Source organism: Hemiscyllium ocellatum, chromosome 19, assembly GCF_020745735.1.
Source record: "Hemiscyllium ocellatum isolate sHemOce1 chromosome 19, sHemOce1.pat.X.cur, whole genome shotgun sequence".
Taxonomy (NCBI): Eukaryota; Metazoa; Chordata; class Chondrichthyes; order Orectolobiformes; family Hemiscylliidae; genus Hemiscyllium; species Hemiscyllium ocellatum.
The window spans coordinates 23,279,865-23,307,378 of NC_083419.1; the positions used below are offsets into that span (position 1 = coordinate 23,279,865).

Here is a 27,514-nt window from a genome sequence, read left to right on the forward strand (position 1 = left end):
AAGTTTGACTAAAATGTTGGCACTATTTAAAAAAGGTGGTAAGGAAAGCCAGAGAACGAAAGACTGGTGAGTCTGACATCAGAGGTGGACAAGTTATTGGAGGGGATGGTGAGAGACAAGACTTATATGTATTTGGAAAGGCAATGACTAATTAGGAATAGTCAGCATGGCTTTGTGCATGTGAAATTGTGTCTCTTAACTTAATTGCGTTTTTTAGAAGAAGTATTGAAGAGGATTGATGAGGGCAGAGTGGTGGGCATGATCTATATGGACTTCAGTAATCGCATAGAGTACAAGGAGAACTAGCCATTTGGAAACAGAACTGGCTGAAAGGTAAGAGACACAGGGTGGTGGTGGAGGGTTGCTTTTCAGGCTGGAGGTCTGTGACCAGTGGTGTGCCACACAGATCAGTGCTGGGTCCACTGATTTTCATCATTTATAAATGATATGGATGTGAACACAGGAGGTATAATGAGTAAGTTTGCAGATGACACCAAAACTGGAGGTGTAGTGGGCAGCAAAGAAGGTTACCTCAGACAGCAATGGGATCTTGATCCAATGGGCCGAAGTGTGACAGATGGAGTTTAATTTAGATAAATGTGAGGTGCTGCATTTTGGAAAGGAAAAGCAGGGCAGAACTTATACACATAATGGTAAGGTCCTCAGGCATGTTGCTAAACAAAGAGACATTGGAGTTCAGGTTCATAGTTCCTTGAAAGTAGAGTCGCAGTTAGACAGGATAGTGAAGAAGGGGTTTGGTATTCTTGCCTTTATTGGTCAGTGCATCGAGTACAGGAGTTGGGAAGTCTGCAAAATCATGAGGGGCATGGATAGGATAAATAGACAAAGTCTTTTCCCTGGGGTCGGGCAGTCCAGAACTAGAGTGCATAGTTTTACGCTGAAAGGGGAAAGATATAAAAGACACCTAAGGGGCAACGTTTTCATGCAGAGGGTGGTACATGTAGGAATGAGCTGCCAGAGGAAGTGGTGGAGACTAGTACAATTGCAACATTTACAATACATCTGGATGGGTATATGAATAGGAAGGATTTGGAGGGATATGGGCGGGGTGCTGGCAGGGTTGGGATATCTGGTCGGCATGGACAAGTATGGACGGCATGGACCAAATGATCTGTTTCCGTGCTGTACATCTCTATGACTCTAAGTGCGGGTAGGTTATGCTGCAACTATTAAAAACTTAATTTCTACATCTGGAATATTCTTTACAGTTCTTAAATTCACATTATAGGAGGGATATTATTGCACTGTGGAAGGTACAGAGGAAGTTTACCAGAACGTTGCTTGGACTGGAAAGTTTTAGTTATGAAGAGAAATTTGACAAACTAGAGCTCCTTTTTCTTGGAGCAGAGCAGACTGAGAGGGGTACATAATTAAAATATATAACATTATGAGGAATATAGGCAGGATAAAGAGGAAGAAACTTTTGCCCTTGTGGAGGAATCAATGACCATGGGTATAGATTTAAGGGAAAGGGGCAGGATTTTAAAGTGAATGTAAGGAAAACAATATTTCACCTAGATGATGATGGGATTCTGAAACTCATTGTTGGTAAGGGTGGTAAGAGGCAGAAATTCTCATAACACTGAAGTAGTAATTAGGTGTATATATTTGCAAATTAAAATTTTGGACCAAGTGCTGTAAAAAGTGATTAGAATAGTTAGATGGATTGGCCATGCTAAATTGCCCATTAACAGGCTACTTCCTAATCCCCACTGGCTGGAATTTGAGGTGGCCCCTTGTTCCTCATTAACACTCAGGTGTTGATTCGGATTTAATTTCTGAGATAGTTTGCTTGGAATAACTTTCCCAATTCAGGATCTTTGTATTGCATTTCTATTACAGAAGCTGGGTTAAACATGTCAACCTTTGAAAGAAAATATCCAGAACCTTCAGTGGTCCAATTCTCTTTAGTAAGACTTAAGGAAGAATTTACTTGAATGCCCTGACCTTTCCTTCGTAAAAGGTTAAAAGGGAGCATGCTCCACCTATAATCACTGCTACGATTTTAATATTCAATTCCTCGTTCCTTTCCTGACACACCCTTAAGCAGTCTACTGGTGCAATAGGTCTCCCATTTAATTTTCAACAATTACAATTATACCTATTTTATATCAGTTTTAGCTTGTACTTTTTCACCTTCCTTATTTTAACAGCACCTCAGTGTTATGGATAACTTCTGTCTGCATCACCCTGCTTCTAATGACACCCTACTCCTTCTCTTTGGAGGTCATGAAAGTCAAGTTGACAATGACCTTAGCAATTAACTTCCTGTGTGGCTTACTAAATTCATGTGACTTTTCAATGCTGCTTTGAACTGACTTGAAAATGACTCACTGAACTTAAAATTAAATTCAGACCTTCACAGAACTGCAAACTAAAATCTACCTTTCCTCAACTTTAGAACCCAAATTCTTAAATAACAATGTACTATGAACATCTACGTAGAAAGAAAACAATTCATTTTTAAGTAAAGGGCATTTCCAGTTGCATACTATCACTTTTTAAAAAAACAAATCTTCATTTTTACTAAATTTATTCTTGGGATATGGGCTTTGCAGGTTGGACCACCATTTGTTGTCTATGCCTGATTGCCTTTCAGAAGGTGGTGGTGAGCTGCCTTTTCGAAACGCTGCAGTACATGTACTGTAGTTAGACCCAAAAAGCCAACAGGGAGAGAGTTCCTGGATTTCGACCTAGAGACAGTGAAGGAATGGCATTATATTTTCAAGTCAGGATAGGTTATTGGCTTGGAGGAGAGCTTTCAGGGGGTGGTGATCCCAAATATTTGTTCTAGATGTTAGCAGTTGTGGATGTGGAAGGTGCTGTTTAAGGATCCTTGGCGAATTTCTGCAGTGCACCTTGGAAAAGGTACATAAAGCTGCTCCTGGGAGTTGGTGGTGGAGGGAGTGAATGTTTGTGGCTGCAGTGCCAATCAAGTAGGCTGCATTTTTCTGGTTGGTGTCAACCCTTCTTGCGCATTTTCAGGGCTGCACTCATTCTGGCAACTGGACAGTATCACATCGGATTCTAGTCTTATGCCTTGCAGATGACAGACATGCTTTAAGGAATTAGGAGATGAACTACTGGCTGCAAGTTCCTAGTCCATGTACTGTTGTAGTCACTGCATTTGTTTGGCTAACCCAGTTCAGTTCTAGTCAATGGTGACCCCTTTAATGGGAGAGTTTCCTTGTTGGTAGTACCATTGAATGTCAGATCGTTGGTAGCCAAGAGAATGAGGAGGTGAATGACTGAAGTTTGATGAAAATCAGAAAATTCTTAGACAAATGATTCAGCTTTCCAGCTAAACAATTTAAAGACAAGGGAAGGAATTCATGTCCAGTTCTATGGCTGACCAGTCATTCACATGGTCATTACCCTTGATTGCACATTGAACAACCAGCAGCACCTCCAGAATACTGCAGCCAAGTTAACATGAAAGTTGACTCACCTCAGAAAACTGGAGATTACTACCTCGGAAAGCAGAGTCAATATGCTACCCACTGCTTCAATTACCCTGGTCCACACAACAACAGGGGTCACCAGATGAACGTGGTAGCTATCCCTCCCCAAAATGTCATGAGGGTTATTTCTGGAATTTTAAAGACCAAACTAGTCATATGGCATCTTGTGCTTGCATACACCAAACCCTGATGTTTGCAAAGAAAACACTGCAAGAATGCTTTTGACTAATTGTTTACAAAGCACTTTCACTGATCCATGCACTGGTCTGAAATTCCACAGTCCAACTGGAACACACTCCGTTCGCTACAAAATGACAATGCCACCTCTTGATGTCACACCTTCTGATTAACTGAAAACACGACCAAATGCAAACTGGCTATTGGTATAAGTGGTAAAGTCCCAGGTTTCAACGTTCCACAGAAAATGTGGGCAATTCTCAACCACTTGAGGATGGTTCAAGGAAGAGGAGGCCTATTGTTCCACGAATGGAAGACGCAGAACATCTAAAATTGCGGCTGGCACCATGCAAGTCAGACCATCATTCACATAATGAATGCCTGGTCCAAGAGATCCCTTCATTGTAGCATCACACTGCATCTACTGAAGCTTTTAAATGGATTGATACTAAATAACACCAATAGCATTCAATAGAAGTGAGCACTGGGTGGGGAATACACCAGGTGGTCAATACATAAGGTCTATTTTACATGCTGCCCAAGGATAATTCATACATCACACATCATCAAGGACCAAGTGAAATAAATGCTTCACCTGAAAACTGGCTGTCAAAACATTGTGTTACACTAGCAGTGTCTTTTACCTCTGAAATATTCCACACGATCACATGCCTTCTTCTTTGGCTTCACAGGGGAATATTTATTTTTCTTATTCTTGAACAAGGCCAGTCGCACAACTGGATCTGGGGCATGAACAGGAGAATATCATCAGAGTCTGAATTCAACATGATTCATATAGCAGGGTATTACAAATATGCTGAAGTTGACAGGGCTACAAATTAATTACAAGAGCAATTTTAAAAAGGGCCCTGACTTTGAACATAAGTTTCAGCATATTATTTAAACCACTTCTTACTTTAAATCATAATACTGTTTTCTTTTCCCATCCAGTTTCTTGCAAAGCTGGCAATTACTCCCATCACTCCTTTCCTTAATTTACAGACCACATTTGTTCAACATTCATCCTCATATTTATGTTTTATCTGTCTACCAGGAGCCATGTTAACACTTTCAATAGCATAATGGAGCTCAGCATTTGAAATTTAATTGTAAAATGGATATTCTGAACAGGAGTGACCAAGGCAGGTAAACCAAGGTGTGTGGTAATGTCTGGTTAATCACATTGTTAAGCTTGTTAATGTCTTTAATTAAGATTAAGTAGTAACAGATGCCTATCAATTGTCTGAGCACCAATGAGACTATATCTGTAGCTCGAGGAAAGAGCTGCAAGACTGAGTAGTTAATAAACTTCATCCACAAAGGAAAGTGTCTGATTTGTCTGTCTCACCGACTGGCTTGGATCCATTTGACATTAATAGCAGAGCATAATTGCCTAAAGGTGAAGATTAGAACTATGGATTGAATTTATCAAAATTTGGCAAAGCATCAGTTTCAAGGAGTTTTCTAAAGGATTTCTCTTCATGAGTTTGAGACTTTCCCTTCACAATTTAATGAATCTTCCCTCATTAACTGTACATCATCTTCTTGTGTTCACTAGAGGCAGAAGTGCTTGATGTTCTTCGGTCTTTGTCACCAATGGTACCATACTTAATGCACAGCTGTGCACCAGACCAAATGCTGTCAAATAGGAATAGCCATTCACAGTTGCATTTCAACTTAAGGTATCGGTATGCTCCAAAGTGCAGTATCAAGGTAATGAACTATATTATAGATGAGTTGGACATGTGCCATGTGTTGACACTGTGCTTGGCTGATGTCAGCCTTCATGGATGGAATGTAGGGGTGATGTAAGCCCATTGTGTCCTGAGACGTGAAGGAATGCTGGCCAAGATGGGGAAAGTACCAGTGAGCTCTATCTGCCCAGTAACCACTTTGACCTTTGTGTCAGGAATTGGCACCATTCAGTTTCTCCTGTTGGGGAAAATAGCAACCTGTATCTAAATGAGGTGATGTTAGGTAATAATGAGATGTTAATGCATGCCAGTGAGTCCTTGCTGCTCACTAGCAGGATCCATCTAGCTGTTAAAACCTTGGGTGGAAAAATCCAACTTTTTATCTCATCATCAAAAATCTCTTTTTTCCACTCTCACCATACTTTCCCAAACATCTAACTAATGCTCAGGTTTAGGTCATTCATGGCCTGGGAAAATTCAGTCCTAGAGTGCCTCGCAGATAGAAGATTGTAATTTGAGTTACATTTGAAAAGAATAGCTGAAATCCAATGTCAAATGTCAGGATGCAATTTTCCACCAATGTTCTGAACCTTATGAACAATGCAAAAATGAAGTGGATATATGAACAAAGGGTACGGCCTTGACACCATTGCTTCCTGATTAAAGCAGAGTCAGCTATAAAGCATTTTTAAACGTACAGCCTAAAGACACTGAGGAAATTTGGATAAACTATTAAAATTTATGGGCAAAAACTTATGTTAATAAATCACCTATTAAATACATATGAGGCACTGTCAGACTTAGATAAATTTAGAAATCAGGATGGATATTCTATAATGGAATTTAACAGCCTATTTCCAAGAAACAAAAACCTCTTCAGTGCTAGTCTATAGGTTATAGGACTGTGATATGATGTCAAACATGCATAGACTACTACTGCCACAGAGAAGAACTGGCATGCATCTTTATGATGCACGTAGATAATTTTCTGTGCCCAGCTTCTGTGGAATTTGAGCAATGCATGAAAAACTGAAAAAGTAAGGGGTTTAAGATTGGTGGTCAAGCTTCAGAGGCCTTGAAATATGAAAGATTAAATTTCAAGCAGAACAAGTCAAAAGTGAATTTGGATCAACAATCTTATTTGAGCAGGTCAACCACATTCCAATAAAAAGGGCCAAGTCCTCACAATAAAAGGAGCCTGCAGGCAAGGTAGTGACTGACCAGTTAAGAAGTTTGACTGCACAACCAATTCAACTGAACAATCAGACTCAGTCTTGGTTGTCACCAATGAAATGGAGTATCATGTTAAAATATGCTATGATTAAGCAGGTTTTGAGAACAGATACAACATTAAAGAAATTAAATTCCGAGGTGTACGCAGGTTTTTAACTGGGAGGTAATCCAAAATATTTACAAACATACAAATTAAGAGCAGAATTATTTCAGTCAGCCCTTCAAACCTGTTCTACCATTCAATAGGTCACGGTTGATCCATTTGTGTTCCAAATTCTGCATTCCTATCTATCCCTGACTGCCTTTGATTCACTAACAATGATCTATCTACCCCTGTCTTAAAACTATTCAAAGAATACCCATTGTCTGCAGTCTGAAGTAGAAGGTTCCAAAGTCACACAATCATATCACACAACCAAAGTCACACAACCTTTTATCATATCCTAAAAAGTTGACCTGCTGCTTTGTATCCCACTGGCCATTATACTTCTTGGCATTTTACACTTCCCTTTCCCCCACCACGTTTTAGTTTAAACTATGGAGACTGTCCCAATATACAGATCCCTCCTGTTCCAATACTGATGCCAGTGCTCCATGAAAAGGAACCCCTCTTTCTTGCACCACTCTTTTAGCCACATGTTTATTTTCCATATTGTCATGCCCCTATGCCAATTTGCACGTGGGTTGGGTTGTAATCCGAAGATTATAACCCGTTCTCTAATTTAGCTCCTATTTTGTGATAATCTCTAACAGGTCCTCTTTCCTAGTATTGCTTCTGATTTTGTCTCGACATAGGCCACAACAACTGAATCCTTCCCCTCCCTCTCCAATATCCTTTCAAACTGGTCAGAGATGTCCCTCACCCTCGCACCAGGCAAATAATATACCATGTGGGACTCTGAATCCTGCTTACAAAGGATGCAATCAATTCTCGTAATTACAGAAACTCCTTTAGCTACCACTTTCACCATCCGTTCAGAAAGAGTTCCAAAGACACTGCAACTACCATCCCCATTTATCTCATCAAAACCATTCAGGATCTCAAATGCTTCGATCAAAATGCTCCTCATCTTTCTAAATTCCAGTAGAAATGAGCACAACCTGTCCTCAGAAGATAAAATGCTCATTCCAGTTGCTAATCTCATAAGTCTCCTTTGAACAGCTTCCATAAGTCAGAAGATCAAAACTGTGCATAGAATATGATATATAATCTGATAAATATGCTGTATAACTGAAGCATAAGATCAGTTTTTTAATGTTAAATTTCTATCCTAAAAAATGCTAACATCCTATTAGCCTTCCTGATTATATGCTGTATCTGCATGCTAAGTGCTTGTGACTAACGGACTAGAAAACCTAGATCTCTCTGCACCTCAGAATTCTGCAGTCATTTTCCATTTTAGTAATTATTTGTTTTTAATTCATATGTTTAAGTTAGTCATTATTAGTGATCCTTCACATGGTAATCTTCCAAAAGGATATTCTCGAATGACAGGGTTTATCACATTTGGTGAAAGAATAACAAACGTTTTCCATTGTCAAGGGAATCCAAAAAAATATGGGTAGTAAAAACCACCTTAGCTGCTGAAATAATGGCAAGACTGAAAGCAACAGATATGGGAGTGTCCTTACATAATATCCTAAGGAAATCAAAGAAAAATGTATAATGGTTCTCTTTGGGACAATGCTCATTCAACAGAGTGTTGTAAAGAAACGGGTGAGAGTTGATCTCCATAATGTGGAAGGAAATCTTGGTAAGAAAAGAGATTTCTAAAATAAAATGATTAGATGCCCTTGAAGAAATATATCTTGTATTATGATGAGAACATGGAATATTGTGTTATGAAAGATTAATAACTTTTTTTGTTAACTGCTTCATAATTATTTCCTACATGTGGAAAAATTACATACTTTTAAAGAACGAGGGATCTGGTAATGACTGATTGCATTATAACATAGAAGAAAAACAGCTACAATTAGCTTTAGAAAAATTGTTATCAGAAGTTTGAATTTAAAGAAGTGAATTTATTAATGTCTGATTAGTTACATCATTATGTTTGTCTTTGTTGAAATGTAACATGGATTTGAACACATGGATGGCTCAAAGATCATGAACCTTTGCTTACATATTAAACACAGCACGAGGCTGGCATTTTAGCCTAGCTGTATATCAGTTGGTGCAGGGGCAGATCCCTCAATTCCTTAAGCCTACTCCACTATTCAACAAGATCACAGCTGATCTGCCTCTACTGTCCTTTCTGAAAAAGCTCCAAAAACTCTCAATCCTCAGATGGCCTAATGTCCTTCTTACATGGGTGATGGCATATTTTAAAGTGAACTCTAAAATAGAGAGGTAATGCATCAGTTAAACAGGGCATTGGTGAGGCCACATCTGGAGTTGTGTACAGTTCTAGTTACCGTACTTATAGAAGGATGTTAAGTCCACCCTTTCTTTCTATGAGCTCACCTGTCACCACATACACCCTTTTTCTAGAGAAGGATTTTTTTGAATGATCCAATTGCCCTTCTCAATGTAATCACCTACTGGTGGAGGCATTGGCAAACTATTTGAGCTCTTTTGCTCAACATTGTGGAGGAAAGATTGAGCCCTTGTGGGGAGTGCAAGTCCTTGTGGGATAAGCTCAGCACAAAGCAAATACTGGCCATGGTTAAAGAAGCACTGTAATTTTGAACTTTTAACTTTATTTCTTTATCTACTACTTTGTACTGACAAGAATTCTAATGTTGAATTTTTCTTTTTGAATTTTACTCCTTTGTACCTATGATTTTCTACCTAGGTACCTTGTACCAAAGATGGTGCCATGAATGATAACATTATAAATTTTCCCGTGCTCCTGTATCCCTATCCTTGAGAACTGTGTCAATAAAACAAAATCACAATTCTAAGTGTATCAAGGATTGCAGATATGGCCTACACCACTGTAACAAGTGTAGCCAATTGGAATACAGGTTACTCACCTACTCCAGTGTGAGTAATAACATCTCTGCACGGGTAGATTTGAAAAATAGGTTGTAACATAATTTATGTTATTCATTAATGGAATGCTGGGCTGAGCCAGCATTTATCACTCATCCCTAGTTGCCTTTGAGAAGGTGGTGTTAAGCTACCTTTTTGAACTGTTCCAATCCATTTGTTGTAATTAGACACATAAATCCACTTGGGGAGGGAGTTCCAGGAGTTTGACCCAGCAACACTGAAGTAAGTGTGATGTGTTTCCAAGTCAGGATAGTGAATGCCTCCAAGAGGAATTTGCAGGTGGTGATGTTTCCATGTATTTGCTGCCCCTATCCTTCTGGGTGGTAGTGATTGTGAGTTTGGAAGATGCATGCAGTGAAACCTTCTGATTATGGTGCACGGAAGATGCATAGAATATTATTGCTAGTAATGGATGGATTTTTATAATATAAAATAACAAGCAATAAAATGTTCAAGATTTTAAAAGCATTTTCCTGATTGAAGCATGACAATTGAACTAAGAAGCACTGATATACTGTTTTGACATTTGCAGTTCCCATTTTGAAGATTTAGTTTTGTTCATTTTTGTTTTACATTCTCAGCCTTCTTACTCAGAAAGCAGAATGGCGCCAATACAATGACAGATCTATGGATACTGTCAATGGGCAGACTGCCAAAAGGCATAGTTGAGTGACTAGGAAAGAAATTCTTTGCCAGCTACTTTTTCCTCCCTTTCCTGAATATTCTGAGACTGATGAAAGTCAGCCTCATGGGGCACATCAAGAAAGTATGAGATGCAATGTGGAAACTCTGCTGGGCCATCTTGGAAAGTATCCATCAATTTAATATCTGGTCTTATGCAAGCTATTTTTATGAGTATTGCTGATTAAAAAAAAAGACATTTTATTGAAGCTTTTCATCTTGCACTTATCAGGACAATTTGCAAGAAATACTAATGTGAAAAGAAAGCAACATCTATACTATATGAGTGCACTGGATGAAAAGTGGGCTCCAATTGGTAGGGAAGTTGGAATGGGTAATGCATAAATTAATAATGACAGACTGATAACTGCTAAGTTTTGCATAATTTTTTAATTAAGGCAAGTTAATTCTACTGATTAATCCATTGCCCTGAGAAATGAACCAGAGAATGGCTGCCTTCTATTTTGAATTAAAACAGGCATAGAATATGTATATGTTTCTTCTGTGTACAAAGAAGAGGATCTTGTATACTAAAAATGTAGCTTGTAATATATACAAATGCAGCATGCTGAGAGCCTGGATATCCAGCTTAAATTGACCTTGGAAGACTGGGTATTACCAGTGCAGTTTCACAATTGTAACTTGCATCCTTGTTGTAAAAGTTGGGATCAGAGAAACAATAAAATGTCACATATGGATCAAGATTGGAAGTCCGGATTGAAAGAAATTAGATGAAAGTAGAACATTTCATTCCTCTCTCACCTGGAATGAGCACAAGAAGTCTAAAACATTTTCTAGCCTTTAAAACACTTTTGAATTGCAGTAACTAATGTAAAGCAGGAAACGAAAGCAGCTAATTTGCTTATTGCAAGCTATCACAGTGATCATAATTAACCTTTTAGAGGTTCTGCTGATTGTGGGATAAATATAGATTAGGAAACCATGAAAAACCTCCCTTTTTATTTTGAAACAGTGACATGGAACTCCTTATCACAAGGATAATTCAAAATGGAGCTTAAACATGATTGAAGAACATTTCATATGACTTATTAAATGACAGACTTAGAAGGTACCATTGCAAATTCCAAACTGTGGAAGTGAGTCTTTCTGGATGAGAACAAGTTCAGGCAGGTGGGGGAAGATGTTAATCCATGGGCTTTCTTTCAAGAATGAAGTGGACAGCTCAGAGAGAAAAAAATGAAGCACACAGGAAATATCTTCAATGAAACAGAGATGATTAGGGTTGAACAAACTGAAACCATCACTGAAAGTATAAGAAATTCGGTAGCTAGGGTAGAGAGTGGGGTTGGGCAGCAAAATGGAAGATCAGAGAATGGGACAAAAGCAGGCAGAAACAATCAATCAAGCAAGTCACAGAGTCATAGAGATGTACAGCATGGAAACAGACCCTTCGATCCAACCTGTCCAAGCCGACCAGATATCCCAACCCAAACTCGTCCCACTTGCCAGCACCCAGCCCATATCCCTCCAAACCCTTCCTATTCATATACCCATCCAAATGCCTCTTAAATGTTGCAATTGTACCAGCCTTGACCACATTTTCTGGTAGCTCATTCCATACACATACCACCCTCTGCGTGAAAAAAGTTGCCCCTTAGGTCTCTTTTATATCTTTCCCCTCTCACCCTAAACCTATGCTCTCTAGTTCTGGACTCCCCGACCCCAGGGAAAAGACTTTGTCTATTTATCCTATCGATGCCCCTCATAATTTTGTAAACCTCTATAAGGTCACCCCTCAGCCTCCGACGCTCCAGGGAAAACAGCCCCAGCCTGTTCAGCCTCTCCCTGTAGCTCAGATCCTCCAACCCTGGCAACATCTTTGTAAATCTTTTCTGAACCCTTTCAAGTTTCACAACATCTTTCTGATAGGAAGTCTCTGAAGATTCTGAAGAAGAGTCATACCAGACTTGAAGCATTGACTCTATTTCTCTCTCCACTGTTGCTGTCTGACCTGCTGAATTTCTCCAGTGTTCACCATTTGATTCCAGCATCAGTATTTTGCTTTTTTATTACTTTTAGTCTAGTTCCTACATATTTTAAAGAGGTATAATAAATTGATCTTGCAGAGTTGGAGAAACAATGAGATTGGAGGAAATAAGCTGTAAAATATTAGATTAGTAACAAACTGGTAATTAATAGTTTAGTGTTTTACAGTAGAAAGCATGAAAAGGAGTCAGATAGCTGTCTTCAGCTTATTTAATGATTGTTTTGCCATTCAAAAGCAATTGCCCACTTCATCAATGGATTTAGTTATAGTAATACCCCTGTTGGCATTGAGAGAATGATGAAGCTCAAGCCCAAAGAAAGAAAAGAGCATGGAATTCTCAATAATAATCAAGACAAGGAAAGGGTCCAATATTATTAAAAATGCTGGTGACACAACATGGAGGAAAGGTGCTTCTTGAGTGAAAAACACAATTTGAAACAAAGGCATGACTCAATCGTAGATTATGTTGAGCTTGAAATTCCTTGACATTGGCTATAAGGAGATGAAAGTAACATCCTTATTAAGAACAGATCATTTAGGGTCAGAAAGGAGAAGATCAGAAAGATAGTAAATACCCAACTGGCAAGAATAATTGAACAAAAGGTAGGCTTAGAATAGAGTGAAAGGGAAAAGCGAGTGGGAATTGGTGGCTATTGTTGAATTGCTTCAGTTTTTCAATCCTTGCTGTCCGAAAGGAAAACAAAATCTTTTGATCAAGTGGCAGATGAGACATCAACTGTCTCACAAAATGAACAGCATCAATGTCGCACCAAATATTGTGCATTTGAATAATAATTCTGAATTAACATGCAAATAAGATAACAACCTATGGTTATGATAAAACTAATTACACACAAAAGATATACTCACAGCATATCAAAACAATAAACACGTATACATTTGATTTAAGAATAATACACTGTGGCGGATGAAATGGTTAACACTTATCTTGAAATAATATGTGAATAGATCCCAATTCTTTGCCCTTCAGAAAGTCCTACTGGATGACTGCCAATTTGCAGGGGGGAAAGTAAACATACCCAGCAATCTTTTAGCCTCTGCTTTCTTGGATTTCATTTTCTGAGCTCGTTTCAACATTAGTTGTGCAGTATGAGCATTCTTAAAGCCCCTATCAGTAACAAAAACAAAAAGATAAATAGCTAAAGTTAATGCAATTTCCGAGAGATGGTTTACATTAAGTTATACATAGGTAAGAACAAGTGAAAATATTAAATAAATTTACCTTAAAGGCTATCAACAAACAGAATCGTTTATAACTATTTTTGAAGTATTTTTACAGAACTTTATAGAACACCTTTTTCTATCAATCTCTTCCAATTCAAAAGTATACTTCCTCGCGATGTATATGTACAATAAATCTTGTTTTCAGGTATTATCCAAAACCAAAGTCACGTTGAAAAGCTATTTTGAAATGCTGAAAACTTTAAAAAATGTGGAAAATTACTTCACTTTAGTTTGAAAGGACGTACTGAATTAAATTGGGAGTTTTGGCGAAGTTGATTCTTTTTAATAGTTGTGACAGGAAGTACAAAGCAAGATGCATTATTTCTTTTAGAGTGATTTAGTTTGTGAAAAACTAGCTTTGTAAATTAATAAGGTATGCTTACCATTCCAGAGAGATCTGTTCTTCTTTCTGTGACTTGAAGCCTTGCTTACTGTAAGATGTAGCCTCAGAGAACCCTGAAATAGTTCTAGGTGTGACCAAATAAAAGCAAAATTATTTCCATTTTTGACATTGGTAAAAGGAGCATTACTCTTCAACAGATCCAGCACATTAAAATAATAGGTAGTCTTTTAACTAGAAACAGAGAGTTTGGCAGGAAGTGAAGTGCAACTGAGAGGAACAAAGCTCAAATTATTTCTTAATTTTTTTAGATGTCTTCAATCATAGGTGTTATCTAATATTCACAGCCAAACCAAAATCAAGATTAAAGGTTAATGTCACCAGTCTCAACACAGATCTTAAAGCTGACCTTTTATGCTTCTTACTGGATGGAAATGAAGTTGACTAATATGAAAAGGTGCATGTTTATTGCCAGCGACACCTGAAGTTTACTCAACAAGATAGTTTTACTCTACTTATAGAATTATGGTAATGACAGAAGCAGCCTATTAAATAGATTGTTCCTTGCTCCTGCTATCTCTACATTTGGAACTGTTGGGCCAGTCTTCGAGAAACAGCTAATTAATGTCACCTGATGCAGTGAAGCAGCAGCCATGACTTTGAGGCAGTAGCCTAAGTTAAAATCAGCTGGTGAATGTTGAGGCTGCCAAAGAGGCACCCCAATACAAAACTCAATGAATTAAATTTATGAAGAGGTGTGATCAAATATTAATTTCAAATAACAATTGGCAGGACAATTCTGTGTTTGGTTCAGACAAATGTGCTTTTGATAAAAGGGTAGTAATTTATTATGGGGAATACTGAAATGACACAGAAGCTAAATAATTATTTGATTTGTTTTTACTGAGGAAGATACAAGAAATCTCCCAGAATCAAAGATCATAGTGACCAGGGAGAATGAGTTGTTGAAGAAGATTACTAATAGTAAGAAGGTTGTACTCAAGAAATTAATGAGGCTGAATGTTGATATGCTCCTGGAACCTCATAGTCCACATCCCAGAGTGCTGAAGGAACTAGTTATGGAATAAAAATCAAAATAACTGCAGATGCTGTAAATGAAAAACAAAAACAGAAATTGTTGGAAAAGCTTAGCAGGTCTGGCAGCATCTATGGAGAGAAATCAGAATTAACATTTCAGGTCAAGGGATTTCTCCTCAGAATCCATTCTGAGGAAGGGTTCCTTGAGCCAAAATGTTAACTCTGATTTCTCCACACAGATATTGCCAGATCCAATGAGCTTTTCCAGCACTTTCTATTTGAATTGGTTACTGAGATAGACAGTGCATTGGTAATCACCTTCCAAACTTTCAGAGATTCTGGAATGATTCCTGTAGATTAGAAGTTTGAAAATGTTAGTTCACAAAGAAAGGGAAAGAAGAAAAAAAAACCTACAGAGCAGTTAAACCTTACATCATTAGTAAGGAAAATGCTAGATTCATCATAAATGACGTGATAAATGGACAATTTGGAGAAAAAATTATCTCAATAGGCATAGTCAGAATGGATTTGTGAATGTAAAATAGTGTTTGATAAACCTATCAGAATTACTTGAGGGTGATATCAACAAAAATAATAAAAGGAAGATGAAGGATGTGGTAGATTTGGATTTTTAGAAGACTTTTGATAATATTTTTCATAAGTGGTTGGTTACAGCACATAGAATCATGCACATTGCAGCAAGAGACCATTTGGTCCATTGAGTCTGCACTGACCCTCCAAAGATCATCCCAGCCAGATCCAGCCTCCTGACCTATCCCTATAACCCCACATTTACCATAGCCAATCTCCCTAATCTGCAAATTCTTGGACACTGAAGAGTAAATTAGCACGGCCAATCCACATAACCTGCACATCATTAGGCTGGGAGGAAACTGCAGCATCTGGTGATCTGCAGCATCTGCAGCATTGGGTGGCACGATGGCACAGTGGTTAGCACTGCTGCCTCACAGCGCCAGGGATCTGGGTTCAATTCCTGCCTCAGGTGACTGACTGTGTGGAGTTTGCACATTCTCCCCATGTCTGTGTGGGTTTCCTCCAGGTGCTCCGGTTTCCTCCCACTGTCCAAAGATGTGCAGGTCAGGTGAATTGGCCATGCTAAATTGCCCATAGTGTTAGGTAAGGGGTATATGTAGGGGTATGGGTGGGTTGCGCTTCGGCGGGTCGGTGTGGACTGGTTGGGCTGAAGGGCCTGTTTCCACACTGTAAGTAATCTAATCTAATCTAAAAACCCAAACAGACATAAAGACAATGTACAAACTCCTCACAAACAGTCACCCAAGGTTGGAATTGAACCTGCGTCCTTGGTGCTGTGAGGCACTATCGCTAACCGCTGCCTCCATGCCGCCCATGCCTTGTGGTAATATACTGGCATGGATTAAGAATTGTCTCACAAACAAAAACAGCAGATAAATAAATGTAGGTCATTCTCATACTGGTGTGTTATGATGAAGATGTAGTACTTTGTTAGTAAGATTTGGACACGATTAGTAAGTAGGCAAGAATATGACATATGGAATATTATGTGAAAAAAATGGCATTCACTTTGGTAGGAAGAACAGATCTGCATTTCTTAAATGGTAAGAGGTTGGAAAGTGAAGATGGCTAAAAGGATTCTATAAGCCCTTGTCAGAAAGTCACTGAGAAATAAGGTGAAGGTATAATAAGCAATTAGTAAGGCTAATGGAATGTTATCTTTTATTGCAAGAGGATTTGAGGACACGAGTAGAGAAGGCTTGTTTCAATTGCATTGAAACTTGGGAAGACTGCGCCTGGAGTGCTGGGTACAGATTTGGTCTCCTTATCTCAGGAAAGATATTATTGCATAGAGGGAGTGCAACAAAGGTTCAGCAGACTTGTTCCTGGGAATGTAGCACTGTCCAATGATGACAGATTGGGGATACCTGGCTGATATTCTCCAAGTTTCAAAGAATGAGAGGTATTCTCCTTGAAACTCACTAAATACTTAAAGGGATAGACAGAGTAGATGCAGGTAAGATGTTTCCCTTGGTTGGGGGTCTAGAACCAGGGAATACAAATTAAAAATAAGGGTGATGTCATTTAGGACTAAGATAAAGAGTTTTTTTCTTCATTCAGAAGGTGGTAAATCTTTGGAATACTCTAGACCAGAAGGTTGTGGAAGTTAGTCTTCAAGGTTTTTTTTTGACCTGAAGGCTAGTGTGGATGAGGCGGGTCAAAGGCACTCAGTTGTTCAATCAGCCATGATCATGCTAAATGGAGGAGCAGACTCAATGGGCTGAGTGACCGTTCCTGCTCCTATATTGTTTGTATCGTCTGCAGTAAGGACCATGTAAGCATCTGGCTAAATTACAATATTGTTATGACCACTGCAAGAATGAGACGAGGAATGAAATTGGTCACCCTCTAACCTAAGTCATAATGTAAAGCTTGCCAGTAGCAGGTTTTCTCAACCCTAATCAGTAAATGGTACAGTGTGGGGGAGGCTGGGTTTGCTATTATAAACGAGGGGGATAATTTGTGTATGATTTAACACAGCATTCCAACTCCATTAGACAGTAAAAGAAAGTATAAAATTTACTTTGCAATTCCATGGAAATGATTGCAGCGTACATGGCACATGCTTTCCAACAAAAATAGAAATGTAGCTTCCTACGAATTCAATTTGTGTGCTGAAATGTTGCCACTGCTGAAGCAGGTGGGTGCTTCAAGTGCTCAGAATGGATTCGACCTTTCTCTCTATTAACAGGGCAGTAATGCTTCCAAATCCATTTTGAGGCCATTACCTTCCTGTTAACACCAGATTAAGGCTAGTGATAATCAACCCCATCTGTTTAGTTACAATTTCTCTATTTTTCTTCCCTCTGTATGGTTTCATATTCTTCCTTTTCAAATACATACATAATTCCGTATCAAATTAGGCTTTGTCTTTGCTTCTTCAGTCAAACCAGTTGGAATCTTCTGCTGTCGTTGGTGGTAAATTTGGGATAGAAAGGTCACGCTAACCCCTCCACTCACTAGACTTCCCATAGCCCCTTATACTGTACAAACTAAACTATGGCACTTCCAGCTATGAAGTGGCATGGATGGAGCATGAGGAATGAGGCTGATAATTTTTTAAAAAATTGTAGTTGGTTTGAAGTACCACAGCACCGTGGTGAGCCTTTTAAATAATACACTAAATAATTCAAGTTTCAATTATGCATATTGTTCAATTATTAGCTATATATTTTTGAAACTTCATGATCAGCGAGTTTTGAGAAGATTTGTAACTCAGGTTGAGGTTCTGAATGTAGGTTTGCTCACTGAGCTGTACGGTTCACTTTCCATGATCAAATTCAAAATTTCACAAACATGAATGAGGAAATATGCTCAGAAAATAAAGAGAAAACATGTATAATCTGCAGTCATGAAGAACTAAAATCTTTAAATTAATGTTGTGTATCAGTTCTTCTCCCAAAAATAGCAACAATGTGGTTAACTAGTACCTGTCCGCCATATAGATATACAATGTATGAACATGATCATACAAGTTATTATCTGATGATTCTACCACCACGTTCAAGGAAAAAATTTATTGTCTCTTGTTTTGGAAGTTTGAAACATCTATTCTTGCTATAAAACTACCAACACATAGAGGTTGATTTTCAATTGTTCGTAGGCGCTGGGAATGGCTAAAGATGGGATTCGACAATCATGTTCTGAGAAGGTGGAACTGCATTCCCATTGCCTCCACAATAAGTGGCAATTTTCAAAGAGAGGGAATGGGGAATCCAGTCCACTCCAATTAAGACCATTAAGCACCTTGTGGAGTGTGCTAATGGTTTATAAAGATCGAGAAAGTGAGGTTTAATTTATAAACTGCCAGATCTGAAGAGTAAACATTGAGTGCCCAGATACCAGGCTAAAAGCAGGCAAAAGTGAAAAGTTTTTTTTAAGTTGAAACATTTTGGGATCTGGGATGCCTTGAAACAGTTTGAGGCATTATCTTTCATTTTGCTACTGGGTCACTTTTCTATTGATCAAGGCTGTCAGTTCTCCAAGGTGATATCTCCAGCATGGCAGTCATCTTATTTTGTCATTCATGCTCGATTGCAGCTACAGCACCCTGATAACACTCAGCACAACCAACAGGCCACCAAGCTCACCTCAAGCCCAATTAGGGTATCTAAATAGGAGGATCATGAGTTCAGGAGTTGCATAGCTGTAGGGTGGGGTCAGAATGCAGAAATTATCCAGACAATGGGTCCCTAACCCTGAAATAAAAATCAGCCCATAGGGTCCAATCTTATCTCATTCAAAACACCTTTGCTTAAAGTTACACTCTGGTCCTCATTGTGGCCTTGCAAAAAAAAGTTTCATTATTGTTAAATATTTCATCAGTTTCTACCTGGGAGTTTGCACAATACTGGTAGTCGTTGGTGAAAGGGATGGTGATCCAAACTTTTCAACACTACTGATGTCATCATCTTGCCATGCTCGCTGCCGTTGCCTTGGCAAACCAAATAAATCAGTGGCTTTATGAGCAGGAGTCTGGGAAGTGTTCACAAAACAGCTTAATTTTGAAGAAATAATTACAATATACTACATTTTAAGACATGCTTAAACAAATCATTATACAGACATTCTATTTGGGAAACTATTTTAACAGATTGATAAATAGGGGACAACGCCAGGTGCTGCTTTTAAGCTTGCCATGTTGCTGCAGAATTCATTTTGCACACTTGTGTCACCACTGTGATATTTCCTATTCTTATGTTTCCACATTCATTCCTAATTGTTCACAACATCACAAGATAATCATGGAGAAGCACGACCATCAGGATTGCCTTATTCCAATCTCTCTCAATTTCATTTCAATTAATGTTCTAGATTTACCTGTAATGTACTATTAGTTATTTTATATATTTATTGAGGACCATTTTAAAAGCAAAAATAATACCCCTGCGATTCAGAGAAAAACAGTTCTGGATAAGTAATTTCCAAAAATTTTTTATTGTCTTCACAAACTTGAAACATGTCCAAGACATTGACAGCGCTTCTTCTTCAAAATAAAACATTTTTTAAGAAAAAGATCCTTCTCTATGGAATAATGGATAATTGCCATATATCTGGATGGGAGGATTTTGACCACTGGCATAGTGTTCTCGATTCTTAACTAATTGCCATTTTGGAATTTTTTTTAATGCACAAATTCCAAGAGGGAGAATACTGTAATGGAGATATTTAGTCACAGCAAAGCTTGGAAAGAAGAAAATGGCCTATGATAAACATAACATTACCCAACAAAAAAATTGCTACCGTGCAAGAGAGTTTAAATGTCTTCCGAGATGACCATTGGTGAAAACTACCAGAGTAACTTCGCAAGAGAAAATCTAGTTTGAAAAAGATTGCAACAAAAATCCAACTGCAAAGCAAAAATACTAAAAGAAAAGCAAAATACTCAGCACTCCTGTGTGTGCAAAATTCTCTTAGCAATGTAAAAATGTGAGCTGGTAAATATTGACTGGCTTTCAAGTATTCGGAGCATGTTGCTAGGGCAATACTTTGTATTCTACATGCCACCCTTACATCACCACTTTGAGTGGAATTTCAAGACCACAACAGGGTTGTTTAATCCAACACGATCGTATTGCTTTACCAACAACTGAATGTGTTCTTACTACTAAAATACTCCTTGCCCAAAGTTAAAAATTTCCAGTTTAATGTATCAAATTTGTGAAGTCATTCTAAATATATAGAAACTACTCAAGCTTCCTTTCATATGGATCAATTCAACTAACCTTTTTCCTCTCCATATAACTGATATATGAATTGAAATACAAAAGATAAGCAGAGAGACAAATCAAATTGCTGTTAATTAAGATATTAAAGTTTTGGTTTATTGCAGTTCTTCAAATTGTTATCTAAGTCTGTCTGAAACGTTGCTTCTGTCTTTTTTTACAATTACAGTATATTTTCATTCATTGTTTTCTAATTTTGTGCCAAATTTACAGCTGTTATACATCACTTAATTACCACCACAGCATAAAGGACTGAAAAACAAAATAAAAGAACACATTTTTTAAGTAATTGGGGAAAAACATCAGTGACAAATTTCATCTGTTGCAATGATGGTGTCTAGATATTCTGAAGTAATTAATTTTTACAACTTTTTATTTCTTGATTCATTATCTTAACATTCCAGCGAAGTTCTTTCAAAATAGAAATGGACCTAATTGGTTTCTATAATGCAGCACATTACCTTTAGTTGCTGATAATGGTTTTCAGTTGAGAAAGCTTGGGGAGAACTTGCAGGCTCTGAGGTTATCCAGTCTTTGTCCAAAGTGGTCTGAGTGAAGAAGCAGGTTTCAGATAGGATTCAATAATTGGAGTGAAATAACAAATGAAATTATCTTACCTAAACTATAAGAATCACTGGTAGTAAAGCAGGATTATTCACATGGACTTCATATTCATTGTATGCCAAAGTCATTTTTTCAGGATGCCAGTTTTAACCTGACAGAGGCACTTTTATTAATATACTGAATGTCTTTATTATAAAATGTATTTGGCACCAGTAGGATTATGCATCCTTCAAAGTGTTTTGGACTTCACTTATTTTGCCAAAATCAACAATGCTGTCTTCAGGTTCTTTTTTAGGAATTTCATCATGTTCTTTTCCCAATAGAGTTCCATTTCTAAATGAAATTTATAGCTTGTTTTGCTTAGCAAAGCTGATTAGCTACAGTTGGCAAAAAAATTATGGTGGTAATTTCTGTATCCACAAACAGACCATAAAATCTAAATTGGCCAGTAGTGCCATATCATGTGATTTTTTAAGAAAACATTTCTTGCCAATAACCCAGTCAGTATTGCTGCCGTAATTTCATGAGTCAAAGTGTCTTCTTGTAAAACAGAGGAAACTGAATGGGGCAATTACTGCTTTTCTGAAACCTTTCAGGGATCCTTATTTGTTGGCAAGTTAATTTATGATAATGCTACTTATTACAGAAACATTAAGATCCAATTTTTGGAAATCTTGCTCAATTCCTGGTGCTACCCAATGATGGGCATGAATCACTTCGCTTAATCTTTCCTCACAAATATGATTTTTCTATTTTCTTGGGCACTAGGTAATATAAAACTGTGTGCAGATAAAATCAAATCACTTCAAAAGGATGCACCTAAAATTTTGTTAAAATAACAAAATGACAAAAATAGTTTCAAAGTACAGATTTTACTTATTACAGGTTCCTAAGAGTTTTCACTTATTAGCTACCTTTGGTCACTTTTACACAATCAAGAGAGGCCATTCGCAACTTTTTCTTAATTTTACAATCAATGAAAGTGGCACCAAAAAACTAAAAATAGAGCTAGTTCCACCATTTATGTAATCCTTTCAGGAGGCATGGCTACCAAGGACTCAATACGTCATTCTTACTGCTTCCAGACCAACTCACCCAACACTTCAACTCTTCACAAAGCCACATTGGAGCTCAGGAAGACTTACATGGCTTTGCCAGTTCACTTTGCATTCAGGGATGCAGAACATGTAATGCATCTGCACAGGGTGCATTCTATGGGATTTTTTGAGCAATAAGCTCATGTTTATAGACTCAGATTGAATATTTTATTTCCTTTGCCTTTGGAACACTGCGCCCATCTTCAGGATTCAGGATTGGATCTTCAGTAGCAATTACACCATGGAAGCATTCAATTTAATGGAACCATACCAGTGCTGTCCCCAAGTGGAGCTTATGTTCTTAGTGGTCACTCTCTTTGCACTGACTTGGAGGCTGTCAACATGTGTGACCTGCATGGATTTTTAACATATAGGCTCTTCAGTACTAACTTACATGCAGTCGACCTCTGTGGCTTGCATTGCTGTTTAAAGCAGAGGGAGAGATAGTCGAATTATGATGGTTGCACATGCAGAGGAGGAGGAGTTGCTTACTGCTTTCCCTTTAGGGGCTGTGTACAATTCTTTGCAATGTCAGGTCCTGCTCAGGGCAATTGTTTTAATTATGCGTCCACTGATTGTATTGCCACCGATCTGGAAGCAACCTGCAATTCATTGACAGCTCATTTTTTCTTGGAAGAACGAACATTAAGAATGATGGCCTCAAGCAATCATGTAAGTTACATAGTCAGCATCAATTTGCTTCCTGTCATGTCAGATGAGTAACCAATGCAGCTGTGAACTTAGATGTCTCACTGCATTTGCTATTTCCTTATGACTTCTCACACCTGATACTGGGAGACAGTGTTTTGGAGCTTCCACATTCACATATTTACCTCTAAGTAAGCCAAAAAATGGTGTGCAATGTTCAAGAATGATATATTTTTGGAAGGGGATGTTTTCATTGTGGATATATACCTGAAATTCACTCGCCCAATATAACATCAGTATTTTGGTTTTGAAACTACATATGGATAAGGTTAAAAAACTTGGAGCTCCTTATTGAAGCATGACATTGGACTCCTCGCAAAGCCTCCATGACACCCAGGATCAGGGCAAAATATGTCACTTCAATGTGATTGATGTGAGGTCTCAGGAGTACTGTTACTTAGTATGCCACTGTATTTCTGAACCCACACACAGTTTATTGTCACACACAGCGAAGAGGGAGGTCACACTCTTAGGAACCTGTGTGGCATGAACCAATCTTTGACCCTTGACTGCATCCAAGGTGTCCCCTATTTCTTTAGATTACAACAGCTCATATCCTTCTCCATGTTGAGGGCAGTCAAGCAGCTTGGGCAGTGGAATTCACCAACATCACCGGCTTTCCTCAGGTGAAGGGTCTGTAGTCTACACCCATATTGCTTTGAGAGTGCGTTATCAGCAACTGTAGGGTTTAATGACTCCTTCAAGGTGCAGTTATCTGTGATAATCAATGCCAGTTTTTGAATGTGTGCACCAGATATTCTGGTAATTGCTGTAATGCATACATACCAGAAAACTCAAAGCCCTTTCCTCTTTTACGGGGTTAAAGAAGTGGTTGCTGAAAGCCAAAAGCCACCCCATCCAAACATGGCAGATGACACCTTTATGAAAATCATAGGCAGATCTAGGATGGAGATATGACATTGTCTATGCTTCTGTCAGGGCTGTAAAGATCGGACCATCAAACTGAAATTGGGTTATTGATGCATGCAACACTCTGTGGTATATTTCAGAAGGAACAAGACACTTCATTGTGGCATGGTGAACTCTTCATAACTAGAACTGACATAAGATGAGGAGGGGTGTGTGTCCTGGGTGGATAGGAAACAGGGGATTGAGAGCACTATTCTAAGGATGATGAGAAGGATCTGAACATTGGATCTCCAATGCACTATCGAATGCTAGGAAAAATCTACTATGAATGAATGAGCTGGGGATTGAACTCCCTTTTATTGTATAACTTTCTATTGATTTTATTGTAAGCATCACTTGGTTGGTCTGAAGTTCATGTGGTTATTACTCCACTCTGAGGACATTACTGTTGCTGAATAAATTTTTTCCATTTGATTATATCAATGTTATCTTCAGTTGATTTCAACTTCAAGTATCTGCATATTTCAGTTCCCACTCACTGTTAGGGAGAAAGCAACAGTCAGTGAGGCAGGGCAATAACATTGTGAGATGCTGAGGTTAGGTGGCTTTTAAAGCTTCAGCCAGCATATTACATCTGAGTGTTGTGCACCTCAGTCTCCAAAGATGGGCAATAGACTGCTGGCAATTCTGAGCCACTTCCTTTTCATCACCTATCCACAAGCACCTCCAAGTTCCTTGTCTGCAAAACAAGGGATGATTTTACCTTTCTACGTCATATCCTCAGTGATGAAAGACAAACATTGCACAGCAAACAACAGTTTGTGGCTTGTAGCACCTGAAGTGCTATCAAGCAGTGGTTTAAAAACAGGGCCAGCGGTGTGAACATTGCAAAGTTCCAGCAAAGGTACGCAGTTCCAATTCTCCTAATGCATGATTCCATGAGCTATGTACCACATAAGCCAGTTCCATGATTATTGAGCTGAAAAATGATGAATGTGGCACAAAAATAGGACCCTGATGGTCACGCCCCATAAATCGCACCAATAAGAACACTTTGCAAAAAAAAATGGCAAAATTGGCAAATGACTCAACAAAACAAAGAGAAACCGGCTGTTGGAAGCAGAGAGTACCTTCGGACAGGTTTCTGTAAAGACCGCAGTTCTGTGGGGAATGCAGCATCATGTATTAAGAAACTAATAAAGAATATCTGTTCTGTAATTTCAGAGTATTAGTTGCTTAATAAGTAGTTCATTCTGTATAAATATATTTTGTTTATTTCACCGTAAAAGTCTCAAGACCTGTAATCTTGTGTGATCTATATAAGTTGGTTGTGGGGAACCAACTACTTTTAAAAAAAAATTATTGTTCTCCCTGACCATCATAACAATTGATATGCAAGTAATTTAAATATGAATGCATAAAAGAGAAAGGTTATATAACTTAAATCCATATTCATTATTTAAAAAGGAACTTCTAACTCTGAGGAATATGTTTTTGGATATTTATTTACCTCATCAAATGTAAATTCACTCAAATCAACTTCTTCAAAGACATCCTCTTCCTCAGTTTGAACAGCTGCTAACGCATGAGACAACCTCTTTCGTAGGAGACAGCCCCGCCAATGTGCCTAAATTAAATTCACAATGCATTTAATTGTTAAAAAAAAATTGAAGTGATGAAATATAAATAATCTGAAAATAAAAGAATGATAGCATTTGGGTCAAACTGAACATGGGATTATCCATTTTTCAGAACAATAATATAATAATTTTGAGACATAAGTGAGTGAAGAACAGTACTTTTAAAATGCCATAAGGATTCCATCATAGGCTGTAGGAAATGTTACAATCCCAGCATTACAGGCTGAATTTTTAAAATTATTGTACAATTCTTTCAAGACTCATTATAGTTGATAGCAAAGGCAGGAATAAAGTACAAAAGAGCTGAGGAATACTGAGGATAAATCTTTTTAATTGGTTTCATAGATTTCATGTACCTAAATTATGAAATAAAAATGTTCTTGAGAAACTTCTTTCTTTCATATTCTTTGTGCAATTTGTTGAAATAAACATTTTAACTAAAGAACATAGGAATTCAAGCTTTATAGTAAAGCTAAATTGTTTTATTATGTTAAAACTGATCCAAGTAAAAGACTAAAATTTGCTCAGATTTTCTCTCTCACGCACAAATACAGCTTAGAGAGTGGGGAAGGATAAATCAGTTAAATTATAATCTCTAAACAGTTCGTAACTTAGTAACTAGGTTAGCTTCAAGCTGAATCATAGAATATAGAACATGACAGCGCAGTACAAGCCCTTTGGCTGTCAACGTTGCGCTGACCCGTGGAACCAATCTGAAACCTATCTATCCCACACTATTCCATTTTCATCCCTATGTTTATCTAAGAACCATTTAAATAGCCTTAATGTTGTGTAACAGTACCAACCTTCATAAAACCAAGTTGACTCTCTCTAATCAACTTATTCCTTTCCAGATGATTATAAATCCTGCCTCTTATAACCTTTTCCAACACTTTACCCACAACCAAAGTAAGGCTTACTGCTCTATAATTACGAGGGTCGTCTCTACACCCCTTCTTGAACAAAGGGACAATATTTGCTATCCTCCAGTCTTATGGCACTATCCCTGTAGACAATGACAACATAAAGATCATAGCCAAAGGTTCTGCAATCTCCTCCCTGGCTTCCCAAAGAATCCTAGGATAAATCCCAGTCAAGGGGACTTATCTATTTTCACTGTTTCCAGAATTGCTAACCCCTCTTCTTTGTGAAACTCAATCCCATCCAGATTAGTAGTCTGTATCACAGTATTCTCCTTAACAACACTGTCTTTTTCCAGTGTTTAACACCAATGAAAAATATTCATATAACGTTTCTCCTATCTCCTCTGACTCCACACAGCTTCCCACTGCTGTCCTTGATTGGGAAGTGCTTTTGCCCGAAATATCGATTTTCCTACTCCTAGGATGCTGCCTGACCTGCTGTACTTTTCCAGTACCACTCTAATCTAGACCCTAATCTTACTCTAGTCATTTTTTAATTCCTGCTATACCGATAGAAAGCTTTAGGGTTTTCCTTCATCCTAGCTGCCAATAACTTCTCATGGCCCTTCCTCGTTCTTCTTAGTTCTCTCTTTAGGTCTTTCCTGGCTAACTTGTAACTCTCAAGTGCCCTAACTGAGCCTTCACGTCTCATCCTAACATATGCCTTCTTCTTCCTCTTGTGAAGAGATTCAACTTCTTTAGTAAACCACAGCTCCCTCACTCGAGCACTTCCTCCCTGCCTAACAGATACATACTTATCAAGGACACAAAATAGCTGTTCCTTGAATAAGCTCCACATTTTAATTGTGCCCACCCCCTGCAGTTTCCTTCCCATCCTATGCATCCTAAATTTTGCCTAATCACATCATAATTGTCTTTCCCCCAGCTATCACTTTTGCCCTGCGGCATATACCTACCCCATTCCATCACTAAAGTAAACATAACTGAATTGTGGTCACAATCACCAAAGTGTTCACCTACCTCCAAATGTAACACCTGGCCAGGTTCATTACCCAGTACCAAATCCAAGGTGGCC

The 27,514-nt window shown here is 38.2% G+C and overlaps 1 protein-coding gene across 1 annotated transcript in view; it reads right to left on the reverse strand.

Moving 5' to 3' along the window:
* Nucleotides 1-27,514, reverse strand: part of lrriq1 (leucine-rich repeats and IQ motif containing 1) — a 185,301-nt gene that overhangs the window by 45,378 nt on the left and 112,409 nt on the right. The window contains exons 18-23 of the mRNA XM_060840054.1: nt 25,426-25,542; nt 21,138-21,224; nt 19,284-19,426; nt 13,902-13,985; nt 13,314-13,402; nt 4,304-4,402 (exon numbers count right to left, since the gene is read on the reverse strand). Of these exons, the coding sequence (XP_060696037.1) occupies nt 4,304-4,402; nt 13,314-13,402; nt 13,902-13,985; nt 19,284-19,426; nt 21,138-21,224; nt 25,426-25,542 (619 nt within the window). The remainder of the gene's footprint in view (nt 1-4,303; nt 4,403-13,313; nt 13,403-13,901; nt 13,986-19,283; nt 19,427-21,137; nt 21,225-25,425; nt 25,543-27,514) is intronic.